General features: G+C 37.1%; 1 protein-coding gene across 1 annotated transcript in view; it reads left to right on the top strand.

Annotated features, from left to right (window-relative positions):
* Positions 1 to 8,019: 8,019 nt before the first annotated feature.
* LOC107839037 (endoribonuclease Dicer homolog 3a) overlaps positions 8,020 to 17,767 on the top strand; it is a 72,833-nt gene continuing 63,085 nt past the window's right edge. Inside the window, exons 1-3 of the mRNA XM_016682376.2 lie at positions 8,020 to 8,230; positions 8,369 to 8,549; positions 17,481 to 17,594. Coding sequence (XP_016537862.2) covers positions 8,115 to 8,230; positions 8,369 to 8,549; positions 17,481 to 17,594 — 411 coding nt within the window. The 5' untranslated portion in view covers positions 8,020 to 8,114. The remainder of the gene's footprint in view (positions 8,231 to 8,368; positions 8,550 to 17,480; positions 17,595 to 17,767) is intronic.

The raw sequence follows: 17,767 nt of genomic DNA, 5'->3' as shown, positions 1-17,767 counted from the left end.
ATGACAGATATGTGTACGCAGTACGTGGACAGGGTAAGTTTACTTTTCCTAACATAGCTTTCTAATCTACTTGTCATTTGTTGCAACATATGTGTATTCTGGTACAACTTGTGGTGGTTTTGTTGCAATATATTACCCATCTCTTGCATAAATTGCATTAGATGGGTAATCTGTGAACAGATTCAGAGAACCCTCTGCAATAGATAGACCATCCGTTGAGTCTTTCACTGTGTTTTCCTTCTTTACAATTAATAACCTATTTAAAAATTGACTTCTTATATAACAATATGTTAAAGAAATTCTCTACCTCATGGCCAGAAGCTTATGATGTTGTTGATAGGATAATAGACCTCGACTTCTACAGGAATCTCAAGGATAGGTATGGTTATCTCAGTAAACTAGCATCAACTCCTGGTGGTAAGGAATTTTATTCGTTACTTTCTGGGTTCCAATGGGATGAAGAAATAATAAAATATGTTAAAGGAGAGAGGCCAAATCCACACGACAAGAGCTAGACTGAGGCAAAGAGGATTCTTGGATTTATAAATGTGGACGACATACATTATCAGGTTGTTAAGATACTTCTCGAGGAGGGAAAGATCAAGGTTTATGAATGCAACTTACCTACCTTGGACGAGTTCAATTTTTTACCTACATGAAGCCACTATTAGAGTTGTTCCCCATCTTGTTAAGGCAGAGTAAACTGATGGATCATTTGCCAACGAAAGTTTGATGAAGCAATCATGGAATTTTGAAGGTCGAAACAAGTACATGGACCTCCCAAAAAATAAAACCACTGTCACGTGCGGGTCGCACGCTCTTGTACACATCGAATGTTTGCTGACTGGCACAAAAATGGCCGAGCTAACAACCTTTCTGTGAGATAATACTGTGGCAAACATGCAAGAGATCTGGGCTTATGGGGTACTAACTGGACTCTTAGAGCCTGTGTATAAAGAAGAGCTTGTGAAGTAACACTTTTTTTTATTTCAAGATACTTCACTTTACATACTTACTTTATATTACAGACATGTAAGGGCAACTTTTTTTTGTTAGATGAAAGCTGAATTTCTTAGAATGCAACAGATTGTCAATCTGTTGTAAAATATATTCTATATGTTTGGATAGATAGTTTATCTGTTGCAATAGGTTGGTCATCTGTTGCATTACGCTGATATAGTCTTATATGTTGCAATAGTGGGGAGACCTGTTTGTTAATTTCCAATAGATGACCTACATATTGCAACATATGTCTAAATTTATTTGATATTTTCCAACAATTATGCTTGAATATCTATGTGCTCAACAACACCAAACCAGTAGCAAATACAAATACACCACCATAAAAATTTTAGCAATTAGACTTGAATATCCATATGCCCAACAACCCCAAACCAGTAGCAATAACGCCAACAATGTAGTATCTTCTTGATCGATTTTGTTTCTCTTCGAAAACCTTGACTTTCTTCAACAAATCCCAGATTACATGGTTTGCTTGTGAAGGGTATCGTTCTTCATACCAATCAAAGTAATCACATCCACCCAACTTCTACAAAAATAAGACCACATGTACAAAATAATTATAAGTCAATAATTAATCAACTAATTAAATAAAAAACATATTACCTTTGAAATCTTACAAGTAAAAACCTACGCCCTGGATTTTGTTGAGTCCAAGAAGTCTTCAATAGAGCTTCATGACCACACTTACAATATCAAAAATCTTTATCACAAAAAATAGTGAAAGATGAGCTCGACATTGTCAAGCTCAGGTGAAAAAAATACAAAAAAAAAATATGCAGGAAAAATAAATACCAATAATTTGAAGAATTTGGATAGAGAAAAAAGATGAAGAAGAAAAAGAAGATTTGGGAACTTGGGGTTAAATTTTAGGAAGAAGATGAATATATAAGATAATGGGAGAAAAATAACCGTTGGGGTCAAATCAGATGCCAAGTCAGCAAAAATGGGGGTTCAACGAGCCTTGGCTGCGTGAATTACACGTGAGCAGCTAACAAGGCAAAAATTGCCAAACTAACACATTTGATGTCTATTTTATTTTACATGTTTAAAATGAACACTGTCTACTTGATGCCTATTTTATTTTAGGTATTTAAAATGAACACTATCGATGAGTTCCGCCGTTTTTTATTTCAAGTCACTTCATTTTACATGTAGTGATAATTTTTTATGTCTAATGAAAGTTGAATTTTTATAATGGAACAGATTGTCCATCTGTTGTAACAGATATTCTACCTATTCTGATATATAGTTTATCTGTTGCAATAAGTTGATTATCTGTTGCATTATGTCGATATTTCTATCTAAGTCTATCTATTACAACAGTGGAAAGACCTATTTGATAATTTCCAATAGATTACCTACTTGTTGCAACATATATGTAAATTTGTTTGATATTTTCCAACAGATGTGTCGTCTGTTGCAACAGATACATTATCTGTTGCAATATTTGAATCTAATATTCCATTTCAATTAATAAGTTCAAATCTAAGGAAAAAATAAAATTCATAGACAAGATAAAATAAATCAAAGCCTTCAGAAATTACATGAAATAAATCAACAAATAAATGAAATATAAAAAAATTATTATGGGTACAGATCTCAACAAATACATCAATAATTTAAGTATTAATGCCAAGAATTCCAAAGGTGGGGTGAGTTTATTACTTTGACAGACTCAATCTATAAAGATCTACTCAATATGGACAAGTTGTCCTTCATCCAGTGCTATAGAATTCGGCTTTGATCGTCGTGGATCTTTATTATCTCTTACGTATGGTTTCTGCGCTTTCTGTTCTCCGTATTTCCATAAAAAGAGTAGCATATTATTAATGTTGTTCAGCAGTAGCTTCTACATCCACCTAGAAATCCAAAATTGGTCAATGCTAACTACGGAGATACAACAAAATAAAAAAGGACAACTCACATGTTCTAGCAAATAACAAAGGTCTTCCTCCTATTTTCCCAAATAAATTATATTTCTGTTGCAACAGATGAATCAACTGTTGGGATAAATTTCTACATGAGGAAGACCTGTATAATAATTTCCAATGAATGAACCATCTGTTGCAACATATAACTCATCTGTTTGGAAAAACTGAAATAGTAAGAAGTCTTGATTTAATTTGTCCCAACAGATGACCCATCTGTTATAGCAAATAGGTCATCTGTTGGTACAAATAAAAGTGGTACGAAGAGTTGTTTGATTTGCTAAGATAGATGAGACATATGTTGCAACAGATACTTTATCTGATGCAATAAGTTAGTCAACTGTTGCAGCAGATGTATATATCTATTTGATAATTTTCAGTAGATGTATCATCTGTTAAAATAGGTATGTGTCTATTTATTAGTTGGAACAGACATATATATTCACCTTCTTTAGCTCGTACTGCTCTCCTTTGGCCATTGTACATTGTTCGATGCAACACACGGATAGAAGAGTTGTAATTTTGCTTTTTTGGATGCTTAATAATGCCTTGGAAATTACTTTCCTTCTCATCTTAGCCTTAATCTCTAATAGAGTGGATGGATATAAAATTCTCTTTGATGGAATGACACCTCTCTTAGATGTCAATTCCTTTACAGAAGTAGTTAATGCATTGATAGCATTAATCACTACATCATGTTTTGCCTTGCAGTCTTAATATTTGCATGCAAAATATTCGCTGGGAGAGGCAAAATCTGTATAACTAGTACGATTATACTCATAATGATTTGTTTTAAATACTATAAGAGGAGCATCATTGGCACCAATAGTAGCATCACTACCACCACCAACAGCTCCATCACCACTAAGACCATCATCAACAACAAGCCCACCCTCCAAAATTATTTTTCTTGTAATAGTTGTTGCTCCAAACAATTTTATTTTTATTCTGTCAAAGACCTTAGGATTCGATAAAGTTTGCACAAATCGTAAAGTAAGAAAAAATAACATCTTCAACTCTCGATTGGTCAGAACAAGTGCCGTATCTTAAGCTAACATAAATCATTACATATATTAGAATGATGATTAGTTCATTCAAAAAAATCAATAATTAAAACAAAAACTTAATTATAATTATACTTATTGCATCCTTCGGGGTTTGAAGAGATAAAATTAGTTTGCATTTTTATCAATTTTGGCCGACAACCATCTCAAGATTCTTGGACAGGAAAGTTCTTTTTGGTAGTTCACTTGTTGTCTAAGAAATGACTTCAAATGCCCAAGTCCATAAAATAACACCAATAAATTAAAACCACTATTGAGTAAAAAAAATGAATGATATCATAATAAAAGAAACATTTACCATGAAAGCCCATGGAAAGCCATATAAGTTGACTGTCTTTGGCACTAATGGAGTCAACAAATATTTGATAGTCATTTTAAAGTTTTCATAACCCCAAGGATAGTTGTTAAACGCCTCAAGATCCTCGGAGAGCTTTATTAAAGCAACAGTTATGTTGTTGTTAATGTCTTTCGCTCAAAGAATATTATGTATAAACCAAACCAAGCACAATGATTGTTTGTGCTTCTTTGAAATTCTTTTATCTTTTAACGCTTCTATCAAATTTTTATTTTTGAAGCTTGGACCAACAATGGACACAAGGTCATTATGATCACACGACTTGCCTTTGCCTTTTTTGGGTATGCGGGGTGCTTTTTTGGGTTAGAATGGGTATAACATGAGAAAGAGAAGGATGATAACATTTTAGGCCAGTAACTATGGCAAACTCCTTCTAATAAAAAAAATAAGCATGCCATAGTAATTTATCCACACCTCATCTATCTTATCTTTATCTTCATACATAAACCTACGCTTGAGAAGTTGATATACCATTTTTATTTGGAAACGAGCACTGTTGTCCTCCGGAAAATCCAGATATTTTCCAAAGCAGTTGTCCCTGAAATAAGCATCCAATTTTTGTTCTCAAAGTATTTTTCTGAAGGCGTTGAAAGATTTTCCCATGGACGACTTAACCACAAAATCACCCGTTAAATATGTGGCACATCGCACTACATTCTCATATGATAACGACCAATGCTGAAGGTTTTGACCAACTATTTGGTGGAAGGGCTATTATCATTTGGATTATTTCTTTTGAAACATTCCTCCTCCCCGTGTTCATCATATTATGCTCTTGATTGAGATAACATTTATAAAGCAAGCTCATAGAGTGGTGGATGTAGTTTAGCTACTTCACTTGTTCCTTTACTTGGACTTGATTCGGTTTCTGTTCTTTTGGGAGCCATATTATCTAAAATTAACAAGAATATAACAAATATATTATAATTGATTAATGCATCATTAAAAAAGGATAAAAGTAAATCTAACATACAAAATAGTAAAATAACAGTTGCAATAAATTATGTATCTGTTGCACCAGGTAGCTTATCTGTTGTACCAAATAACTAACATATTGCAACGGGTGAGTAATCTATTGCAATAATACAAAATATATCACTCATCTGTTGGGACAAATAAATGATTAGTGCAACAGATCACACATCTGTTATAATATATGGATGATCTGTTGGAACAGTTAACTAACCCGTTGCAACGGTTGAGTAATCTGTTGTAACAATACAAAATATATCACTCATCTGTTGAGACAAATAACTGGTCTATGCAATAAATCACATATCTGTTGCAATATATGAGTGATTTATTCGAACAGTTAACTAACCTGTAACAACGACTGAGTAATCTGTTGTAATAATATAAAATATATCACTCATCTATTGAGACAGATAAATAGTTTATGTAATAGATCACATATCTGTTGCAATATATGAGTGATTTATTGGAACAGTTATCAATATTATAACAACGACTGAGTAATCTGTTATGACAATACATCACACATCTATTGTAACATATGAGTGATCTATTAAAATAGTTATCAACGGTCAATATTGTTTAGATTTCTTCAAACAAAAGGGCCATCTATCGTGACAGATAAATGATCAATTGGAAAAAATCAAGTCTTAGACATGTCCTGTTGGAATAATTGATAGGATTTTATCCAACATGAGAGTCATCTATTGCATCAGATCTTTAATTCGATGGTTCCTCTGTTTCATCAGATGGATAATCTATTGCGTTAGATTTTTAATCGATGGTTCCTCTGTTGCATCCGATAGTAAATCTGTTGTATCAGATGATTAATTTATTACAACATATGGTTAATCTGTTGCATCAGATGGATAAACTATTGCACCATATGGTTAATCTGTTGCATTATATGGTTAATCTGTTGCGTTAGATTTTTTATTAGATGGTTCATCTATTGCATCAGATTATTAATTTGTTGCATCAAATGGCTAATCTTGTACATCATATGATTAATATGTTGCATCAGATTTTTAATCTGATGGTTCCTCTGTTGCATCAGATGGTTAATCTGTTGCATCATATGCTAAATATGTTGCATCTGATGGTATATCTCTTGCACTGTTGGAAAAAAAGTAGCACAATTTTGTTCAATAGAATAATAACAAATCACCATTTTTACCAAGAACAAGAACAAATCAACCCAGCAACGGGCGCAACACGAAAAACACCAACATCGTTGTTTTGTTTGTATAAATACAAACAAAAAAAATAAACTTAAAAAAATGCAACAAACAACAAAAAATCATAATTCACTTTGAAAAGAGAAGAGAAGAAATACCAGAAATTATGGTTTTATTCAGACCGCATTTCAAATTAAAGCAACAACTATTGAAATTGTTAACCAATATTATAAGAGAAGTTAGCTCAAGTTCCTCATTTTCTTCAAAACTAAAAAGACCAGAATTTTTTATCTGTGAAAGAAGAAAAGTAACGATGAAGAATTCGAAGCTGCTGTGGCCGGAGAGCAAGACTGTCACGTCGTTTGATAGTTGACGTCGAAAAGAAACTCGAAACCCAACTATTTATTGTCGGAGGTTGAAGTCGCCGGGGATTGAAATGAGAAATTTCCAGAACTGTTGGTTAGGAGAAACTAGCGAGAGAGGAGAGAGATGATGGATTTGGATTAAAGGGGGTGTGGGTTGGGTTGATTTGTATTTTTGAAAAGATTAGAAAGTTTTGAAAATATTAATCAAGTCCACAATTAACTTAATCAAATTTTCTAATTATGTTTGGCCCTTTAAGTTAGTCAATGTCACCAATCCTTCATTCAAGACTTAAAAGACACTTTTTCTTCAATTTTCTCAAGTAAGAACTCATAATATTTAACACCTTTAAGTCAAGTAGAATTTTACCTTATATAAAAAAGGATTTTCTACAATTCTATTTAACTAATATTTTGGATCAAAATTTACTAGAATCATACTTCTACTTTTACTTTTTCTTCTTATTTTGTTATTATTAATTCAGGATATCTTTTTTTGTTTGTATTCATTATCATCATTTTCTCCATCTTTCTTTATTCCTTTTAGTTAATAACTTTAAAGATTATATATAAATTATGACTAAATAATTAACAAGAAAACGAATTCTCCTTTTTTGATAATTTCTTGTGTTTCTCTTTCAGTAGAAAATTTTTAATTAAAAATTAAAGAAATAAGCATAACGTCATCAAATGAAGTAGTCAAAAACATCAACGGTTTGTCTTTTTTTTTTTTCTTTTCCTTCCTTTGTTTAACTATGACTATATTTTGATTATGTTATTTAACTATTTCGTTCATGTTTTTTATATTTTGAATGATTTTATAAAATTGAACTCACTTAATTGAGGTACACGCATGAGACGCGCATATCTAAACTAGTGAAGATAAATAAAGAGATACTTTAGGTGATAAAGTATTTTTCAATTTTCTAGACTAGACAAATATGAGGGAATGGTATCATTATTATTATTCAAATTAATCACATTTTGTGAATATAAATTGACATAACATATAGATTAGTATTACTTTATTACTACCAAATAGAGAGTACTTATTATAAATTATTAATTGCAGCTTATTTATTCAAACTCAAACAAGTGTATTTTATTGGGCCGAATAAAACAGTATGCTTATGCTGTACATGTAGAGAATCTCAGTACATATTTACTTATTCACACCCTTGGCATTGCTGTTTTGAGTGTTTCCAGTTTCTCTCTTGAGTAGAAAAAACAAAATGGAAGAAGAAAAGCAAGAAAACCCTTTGAAGAGAAACTTTGAAGAATTCAGTAGTCAAGTTGAACAAATGGATGTAGACAAGAAGAAGAAGACAGAGGAGTTTATTCCTAGAGAGTATGTAAAAATATTAGGTTCTTGATTCTTTTTGATAACGGTGGTTCAGACCAGCTTGCGCGCACCTTGATTAGTTCTTGATTTTTTTTAAAGAAGTAGTTGGAAATTAATGAAATTGCATGTTTTTTTTTTTTGAAGGTATCAGGTGAAGGTGTTTAAAGTGGCAATGAGGAAGAACACCATTGCTGTGTTGGATACAGGGGCTGGGAAGACCAATATAGCAGTGATGATGATTAGAGAAATTGGGAAAACGTTGATGAATGATGATGAGAAGAAGTTTATTGTGTTCTTGGCCCCCACTGTTCATCTTGTTCATCAGGCATGTACTTTGTTATTCAGAATTTCGGTTGAATAATCTTGAATCTTGATTATGGAGGGTTGATACATCTACCCTTTTCCTCCTTTTGTTATGTAAGCACCACCATTTTTTTAAAAGAAGTCCTACTAAGCTCGACCAACTTAATCTTGAATTCTTGATGGTTTCAAGAAACATAAATAAATCAATACCTAAATATATGTATCTAGTCAAAATTAGTAAATTGGACTAGGTAAAAGTTTTGTTGTTGTTTTTTCAAGAACATGTCTGTTCATCAGGATGTATCCCCCCGGGGGCGGACCCACATGTATATGTGGGGGTGCACGTGCACCCGTTAACGTCGAAAAAAATGGTGTATATATATGTTTATATACCTTGAGAAATTGGGATATAGCTAATAGTGCACCCTAAGATGAATGGTAGTGCACCTTGGTGCGCTGGTTGAAGCCAACCCTTCCATCTATGTGACCAGGGATTGATCCCCGGGTCACACAACACCTTAATTTTTATTTTCAATACTTCAAATTTAAAGGCTTATTACTTAATTTATAACAACAAAATTGCTGAAATGGGGATTTGAACTCGCGACCAGTCCGTTAGGGGAACCCTCCTTGACCATTGAGCTACCACAACTGATTGTTTAAAAATATTAAAAGTAAACTTCATATTATAAAAAAGTAAAGTTATTAGCTTAAAACACTTATTTGTTTTATATGTTTATTTTTCCAGTATTGTTCATGTCTTTAGTGATCAATTGAATATGATAATATTCCTTAATCGACACCGAAAGTTTTTTTAACGTCTTAAGATAATATTGGTGCTCCACGATATTATCAAAAGCAATAAGCGTAAAAAAGCTTCAAGGTCTATTGTGTTTAAACACAAAGTACAAATAAAGCATGAGATTTAACGAAAAAAGGCATAAAGGTAGAAAAGATATAAATATATGTCTAGTCCAAGACGAATAATATAAGCATGAATGACAAATATATGAATAAAATTTTTTTTTTTTTTTTTGATAAAGTGACATATCAATTGTTTAGTGTTCGTCTCCTCAGAAAGCCTCATTGACAAGGGAAAGTATGTATCAGAAATTAGAACCTAAGCTGCACACTAAGCGAGGTGAGCGCCCAACACATTTTGAGTCTTACTTCGAGGCTTATGCACATCTTTGACAACACTGGTGCACCCACAAACTTCAAATCCTGGGTTCGCCTTTGCCCCCCCCCCCTCCCTCCCCCCTTTTTTCTGAATTTTGGTTGAATAAGAGAATGTTGTTCAGGAACTCTTGAATCTTGATTATGGAGGGTTGGTATATGTACTGAGCACCCTTTCTCCCTTTTTGTTATAAAAGCACCACAGTGGGAATACATGGGGTTTGTTGTTATTGTTGTTGTTGTACAGTTCTCAAAAAAAAAAAAAAAGAAGTCCCATTAAGCTCGAGGGGCGGAGCTAGATAGGGCAATGGAAAATTACACTATTTATAGATGTGTTTAAAATTATTTTTATGTATATATAATAGATGTTTGACCCGCTCTGGCTTCTTTATGTGTTTAATTTCTTCATATTTTGAAACCCTTAGTGGAAATCCTGACTCCACCCTGCTATAAGACATACTTCCTTTAATCTTGATGGTTTAGAAAAATATAAATAAATCAGCATCAAAAAGTAAATCTAGTCAAACGGAGTCAATTGGACTAGGTAGGTTTTATGTTGTTTTTCAAGCATAGATCTGACCAAGCAATGCTCAAATCTTTTTCTTTATGTCAAGCAGTACTTTGTAGGTGCTTTTTCAAGCATTCCTTTCACATACACTGTATAATTAATGTGCATTTCTATTTCACACAATCTCTGTCGTTGTTGGAGAAGTTCTTTTTTACTTCTATTAGCTAATAAAAGTTACTTTGATTTCTGCCTAGAATCACCAAAAAGTTGTTGTTTTTGGTTACATTTTGTTACTGCATATGTATTCACTCTCGAGTCCTGAGCTTGAGGAGTCCAACTAAGAATTGAGGAGGGGATTTCCAAAATAGAGTAAAAATAATGAGGCCTGGGCGCGCGGGGGAGTGTTAAGTATCCCACATCGGAAAAGGGATAAGTAATTGGTCTCCTTATATGGACTTGGGCAATTCTCCCTTCATGAGCTGGCTTTTGAGGTTGAGTTAGGCCCAAGATCCATTTTTTACATGGTATCAAAACCAGGCCCATCTCAAATCTTTGTTCACTGATGTTGGGCCCCATATTATATTGTCCACCCTCCGGTTAACGAGGCCTAGGCGTGCGGGGGAGTGTTAAGTATCCCACACCGGAAAAGGGATGGGTAATTGGTCTCCTTATATGGACTTGGGCAATCTTCCCCTTATGAGCTATAACTTTTGGGGTTGAGTTAGGTCCAAGGTCCATTTCTTTACATGGTATTAGAGAACTCTGTGTACAATGAAGTTTTGGGTTTCCAAGTGACTATCTACAAGGAAAAAAGGTAACATATAGCATGAGTGCAGCAAGTAAAAATGGTAACCACACTTACCACATGATCAATAGGATCATCATCTTTCAGCCCTAAATCCTTTATGGTACCAATTGGCGGCCTGTTACCGTGTCAGACGATGTGATAAGACTTCAGAAAGCAGCAACAAACTTAAACGACATAAAGCAACAATAAACTTAAACGACATATCATTATAAAAGCACCTCAGTATCCAGACATACATTGTTCTGGGAAGCATAAGAATCATGACCGACACCATAAACATTCCACACAAGACAGAAGTTATACAGTGAGAACGTCCAAAGAAGAACCTTAACATACAATAGGAAAAAACGAATAGAATACCTTATCAGATAAGTAGGTGAACATCAGGAAAAACTGCAGACCTATTTATGTGACAGATTGAAACTAGAATTTTCATATCAGGGAGAAAAAGTTGTTTAGACTCGCTAAGGCTAGGGAGAGGAAGGGTCGTGACCTCGATCAGGTGAGTGCATTAAGGGGGAGGACGGTAGTGTGTTGGTGGAGGACGGCCTCATTAAGAATAGATGGCAGTCGTACTTTCATAGGCTCTTGAATGACGGAGGGGATAGAGCTATTGTGTTAGGGGAACTGGAGCACTCAGAGGAGTGTCGGGATTTTAGCTATTGTAGACGTTTTAAGGTAGAAGAGGTTAGACAGGTTGTTCGCAGGATGCGAAGGGGTAGGGCGACGGGGCCGGATGAGATACCGGTGGAGTTTTGGAAGTTCGTTGGAGAGGCTGGTATAAGGTGGTTGACTGGATTGTTTAATGAAATCTTCAAGACGGCAAAGATGCCCGAGGCTTGGAGGTGGAGTACCATGATCCCTCTCTATAAGAATAAGGGTGACATACAGAGTTGCAATAACTATAGGGGGATTAAGTTATTGAGTCACTCTATGAAGATCTGGAAGAGAGTGGTCGAGGTGAGACTGAGACGGATAGTGTCTATTTCGGAGAACCAGTTTGGATTTATGCCTGACCGCTCGACGACGGAGGCAATTCACCTGGTACGGAGGTTGGTGGAACAGTATAGGGAAACGAAGAAGGACCTGCACATGGTGTTTATCGACCTGGAGAAGGCTTACGACAAAGTCCCCAGGGAGGTGCTTTGGAGATGCTTGGAGGTGAGTGGAGTACCGCTGGCATATATCAGAGCAATTAAGGATATGTATGATGGAGCGAAAACTCAGGTGAGGACGGCGGGAGGAGACTCAGAGCATTTCACTGTCCTGACAGGATTGCATCAGGGATCTACTCTTAGTCCCTTTTTGTTTGCGTTGGTGATGGATGTGTTGACGCGGCGTATTCAAGAGGAGGTGCCGTGGTGTATGCTTTTTGCAGACGATGTAGTTCTGATAGATGAGACTCGAGGGGGTGTGAATGACAAATTCGAGGTGTGGAGGCAAACTCTTGAGTCTAAAGGGTTCAGGGTGAGCAGAAGCAAGACAGAGTATGTGGAATGCAAGTTTAATGACATGAGGTGGGAGGATGAGGTAGTAGTGAAGCTGGAATCACAGGAGGTTTGTAAGAGGGATAGTTTCAAGTATCTCGGGTCCGTGATCCAGGGTAACGGTGAGATTGACGAGGATGTCTCGCACCGTATTGGGGCGGGATGGATGAAGTGGAAGCTCGCGTCGGGGGTGCTGTGTGATAAGAAAGTGCCGCCCAAGCTTAAAGGCAAATTCTACAGGGTGGTAGTCCGTCCGGCCATGTTGTATGGAGCAGAGTGTTGGCCAGTTAAGAACTCCCACATCCAAAAAATGAAGGTGGCAGAAATGCGGATGTTGCGCTGGATGCGTGGGCTGACTAGAGGGGATAGAGTTCGGAATGAGACTATCCGGGAGAAGGTTGGTGTGACTCCAGTGGAGTGCAAGATGCGGGAAGCCCGATTGAGATGGTTCGGACACGTGAAGAGGAGGGGCATGGATGCCCCGGTCCGTAGGTGTGAGAGGCTAGCGTTGGATGGTTTTAGGCGGGGTAGGGGTAGGCCGAAGAAGTACTGGGGTGAGGTGATTAGGCGGGACATGGAGCAGTTACAGCTCACCGAGGACATGACCCTAGATGGGAAGGTCTGGAGGACGCGAATTAGGGCAGAGGACTAGGGCCAGTTTGAGTCGCTAGTGTAGGGAAGTACTTGGAGGAGGTTTTATGTCCGTTATGATTCCGTGTTTCATGTTGTATTACGAATCTGTGTGCTTTTCTCTGTTTTATATTACTTATGGGTGCCGTATTTATGTTATGTAATCTTGTGCTGTGCTTGACTATGTGTTTGTGTGGTATCTCGTGCCTTGAGCCGGGGGTCTATCGGAAATAGCCTTTCTACTTCTTTAGAGGTAGAGGTATGGACTGCGTACATCTTACCCCCCCAGACCCCACTAGGTGGGAATATACTGGGTTTGTTGTTGTTGTTGTTTCTTAGCAAGCATGTCTGTCAATGGAGTTCTTTTAAATGTTGACCAGTTTTGCTTTAGACTTTTTGATTTTTTCTCTCTTTTCTTTATTTCCTTTTTCTTGAACTTGTATTGTGAAATATATTGAACAATTGTTTTTTTAATGGTTAATCGAATATGTACAATTAGAAATGAATCTTCTCCAGTTTTACCAGCTAATAGCGTAAGACCTTATTTTGATACTGGCAGTTTGCATGTTGGCCTTGACTCACTGTCAGTTAAGTTCCATCGAAATGGTAAGTTGTACTTGGGAACAAAACATGCTAGCCATAGAAGGAATGCAATCACTTTGATGTCTACTTTGCTAAAATGGCTCTAGATGAGCATGACCCTTCACTACCACTGTCTAATTTTTATTATTGTTATTATTCTTTGGTTTTTCCGATAACCGAGAAATCCTCGAGGGCTAGTGGCACAGAGTGCAAAACTCAGTGAATAAATGTGCTTTCCCCTTTTTTGTCTTTATATATTTATCTGAGAACTGACCTGATCGAAATGACCTAATCAACCATATTCGTTGTATTGGAGTATGATACTTTGACTTAAAGGAGTATTACTGAAGAGGAGAGCTATATTTTTTTCCAGAAACTATTGAGGTATAAGCCCAATAATGAAGCAGTGGGATAGATGTATTCCTGGTTCCTACAGACTTATACAATAGGACAACAACAACAACAACATACCTAGTGTATTCCCATCAAGTAGGGGTCTGGGAAAGGTAAAATGTACGCTGTCCATCCCACTACCTCAGATGAAGTAGAGAGGTTGTTTCCGATAGACCCCCGGCTCAGGACAGATAACAATATAACAAACAAACCACATAAAAGCATACATCCATACGACAATACTATAATAACAGATAGAAAAGGATAATAACTAAAACAAGACACGCATAAGATGATACTAAAAATATCTATTCGAAAAACATAGGTATCACCAATACACCACAGACGTACTCCTACACACTAACCCTCTACCCTAATCCTCTTCCTCCGCACCTTCCTATCAAGGGTCATGTCCTCCGTAAGCTGTAACTGCTCCATGTCATGTCTAATCACCTCCCTCCAATACTTCTTAGGCCTACCTCTCCCCTCCTAAAACCATCCGTAGCCATCCTCTCACATCGCGGTACTGGAGCATCCGTGCCCCTCCTCATCACATGCCCAAACCATTGCAACCTCACTTCCCGCATCTTGTCCTCCACCGAAGTCACCCCTATCTTCTCCCGGATAATCTCATTTCTAACCCTATCCCTCCTGGTAAGTCCACACATCCATCACAACATTCTCATCTCCGCCACCTTCAACTTCTGTATGTGGGAGTTCTTAACTGGCCAACACTCCGCTCCATACAACATAGCCGGTCGAACTACCACTCTGTAGAACTTACCTTTGAGTTTAGGCGACACCTTCTTATCACACAAGATTCCTGAAGTGAGCCTCCATTTCAACCACTCTGCACCAATATGGTGCGTGGCACCCTCATTAATCTCCCTATTCCCTTGAATCATAGACCCAAGGTACTTGAAACTCTCCCTCTTCTGGACTATCTGGGAATCAAGCTTCACTACCACGTCCGCTTTGTGCGATAAATCACTACACTTACATTCCAAATACTCCGTCTTAGTCCTGCTCAACCTAAAACCTTTAGACTCAAGGGTCTGTCTCCAAAGCTCCAACTTATCATTAGCTCCTCTCCGAGTTTCATCAATCAGAACAACATCGTCAGCAAATAACATACACCAGGGCACTTCCCCTTGGATATGTCGTGTCAAAACATCCATCACCAAGGCAAATAAAAATGGGTTAAGAGTCGATCCCTGGTGCAACCCTGTCAAAACCGGAAAGTGCTCTGAATCTTCTTTTGCCGTCCTCACTCGAGTCTTCGCATTGTCGTACATGTCCTGTATCGACCTAGTGTATGCCACGGGCACCCCTCTAGCCTCCAAGCACCTCCATAATATCTCCCTGAGAACTTTGTCATAGGCCTTCTCAAGATTGATAAACACCATGTGCAAGTCCTTCTTTCTCTCCCTAAACTGCTCTACTAACCTCCTCACGAGGTGAATGGCCTTCGTAGTCGAGCGACCTGGCATGAAACCAAACTGATTCTCGAAAATAGGCACGATCCTCCTCAGTCTCAACTCTATCACCATTTCCCAAACCTTCATAGTATGACTCAACAACTTGATACCACTATAGTTGTTGCAACTCTAAATCTCCCTCTTGTTCTTATATAGAGGAACCATCGTACTCCATTTCCACGCTCCGAGCATATTTGCTGCCCTAAAAATGGTGTTAAACAATCTCGTCAGCCACTCCAAACTTGCCTCGCCCGTGCTCTTTCAAAAGTCCACCGGAATCTCATCTGGCCAGTCGCCCTGCCCCTACGCATCCTGCGAATAGCCTCCTTGACCTCCTCCACCTTGATACGCCTACAATAGCCATAATCACGACACTTCTATGAGTTCTTCAAGTCCCCCATGACGAAACCCTTATACCCCTCGTCGTTCAAAAGTCTTTGGAAATAAGATTGCCACCTCTTGATGAGGGCATCCTCCACCAACACTTTGCCATCCTCCCCCTTGATGGCACTTCACTTGGTCAAGGTCCACACGTCTTCCGCTCCCTAGCCTTGGCAAGCCTATACAACTTTCCATCCCCGCCTTTCTCTTCTAAAGCCGCATACAAGCTCTCGAAAACCGCTGTCTTCGCCGTAGTATCCGCTAACTTAGCCTTTTTCCTAGCTAACTTATACTTTTCTTTATTCGTCCGATTCTTCTCGTCATCCTTGCTCTCCACCAACTTAGCATACACCACCTTCTTAGTCTCCACCTTCCGTTTGACTTCTTCATTCCACCACCAGACCCCCTGGTGCTTGCCCGATCGGCCTCTCGAAACACCCAACACCTCTTTAGCGGTCTCCCTAGTCTTCTCCCACATACTGTCCACATCCCCTCTACTCTCCCAAGCCCCCTGAGTCGTCAACTTCTCCTCTATCTCCAACGCACTGTCCAAAGTCAAACTACCCCACTTAATCCTGGGTCGATCCTCCACTCCCCTCTTCTTTTTGGCTTTTCTGATTACCAATTCCATCACCAGAAGCTTATGTTGGGTCGAAAGAATCTCGCTAGGTATGACTTATACAATAGAAGTCTCTAAAATATAGGAGAGGAGAGAATAAGAAAATAGTAAATCAAATTTGTCTTCCAAGGAAATTTTTTTTTATTCCGAACAATGCCAGGATGTTACTGTAGGTTACCATAATTTGTCTGGCCCATATCCAGTTTGCCAGTTAGCTTGGAACAAGCAGTTTGTTTGCTTCCAATTCACAAACTCGAACTTTCAGAGCTTCCATTGTGCTTTATTATTAAACTTGAGCATGATTTTTTCCAAAATTGTAACTGTTAGAGGGGTTTTGAGCACCTAATGATTTGTATCAACTTAAGTGGTCGTTTGGTAGAGTGTATAAGAATAATGCAGAATATGGTGTATTAGTAATGCTTGTGTTAGCTATGCTTGTATTTTCTTATGCAGTGTTTGGTTTGATGTAATAAAAATAACATGAATTACATAATTTCTAAAAAAAAAGATTTTTTTTACAAAAATATCCTCCATGTATATGTTGGAAAGGATGCGAATTTTTTTTTGAGGGATAATAGTGTCTTTAATCATGTTAATACGTGCATTGAATTGTTGCATTGCTAATACCATTGATTTTGATGTATTAGTAATACACACCTCAATACACAATAGAGTGTATAACTAATGCAAGCGTTAGTTTTACATAGGGTGAAAACATGTACCAAACAAGGTACTAATAATACATATTAAACTAATGAATGCATTAGCTTTCCAATACACTCTACCAAACGACTGCTAAAAATTTGAGTCTGAGCTTTATCAGTTTGGTACTTTGGAATGTGTTCAGTTCTTCATGACGCTAATACTTATTTATTAATGACATTATTGCAGCAATATGAGGTTATACAACATCATACACATCTTACTGTTCAAGAATACTACGGGGCCAAAGGAGTTGATGATTGGAATGCAGAATCCTGGAAAAAAGAAACTGATGATAATGATGTAAGTGGTTCCCTTTTCTTGGTTTTCTGTACTAAAGGTGTTTGCTGAAATAATTATATGATAATCAATAAACCTGACATCTAGGGTAATACAATCTGTGCCAAGCAAGTTTACTTTTCTGACCCCAAGATGACTAGCTCAACTGTGGTTCTGTAGTCAAGATATTATCATTT

The sequence above is a fragment of the Capsicum annuum genome, chromosome 8, assembly GCF_002878395.1.
Source record: "Capsicum annuum cultivar UCD-10X-F1 chromosome 8, UCD10Xv1.1, whole genome shotgun sequence".
NCBI lineage: Eukaryota > Viridiplantae > Streptophyta > Magnoliopsida > Solanales > Solanaceae > Capsicum > Capsicum annuum.
The sequence above is the reverse complement of the archived record's forward strand: the minus strand, read 5'-3'. Positions and strand labels throughout refer to the sequence as shown.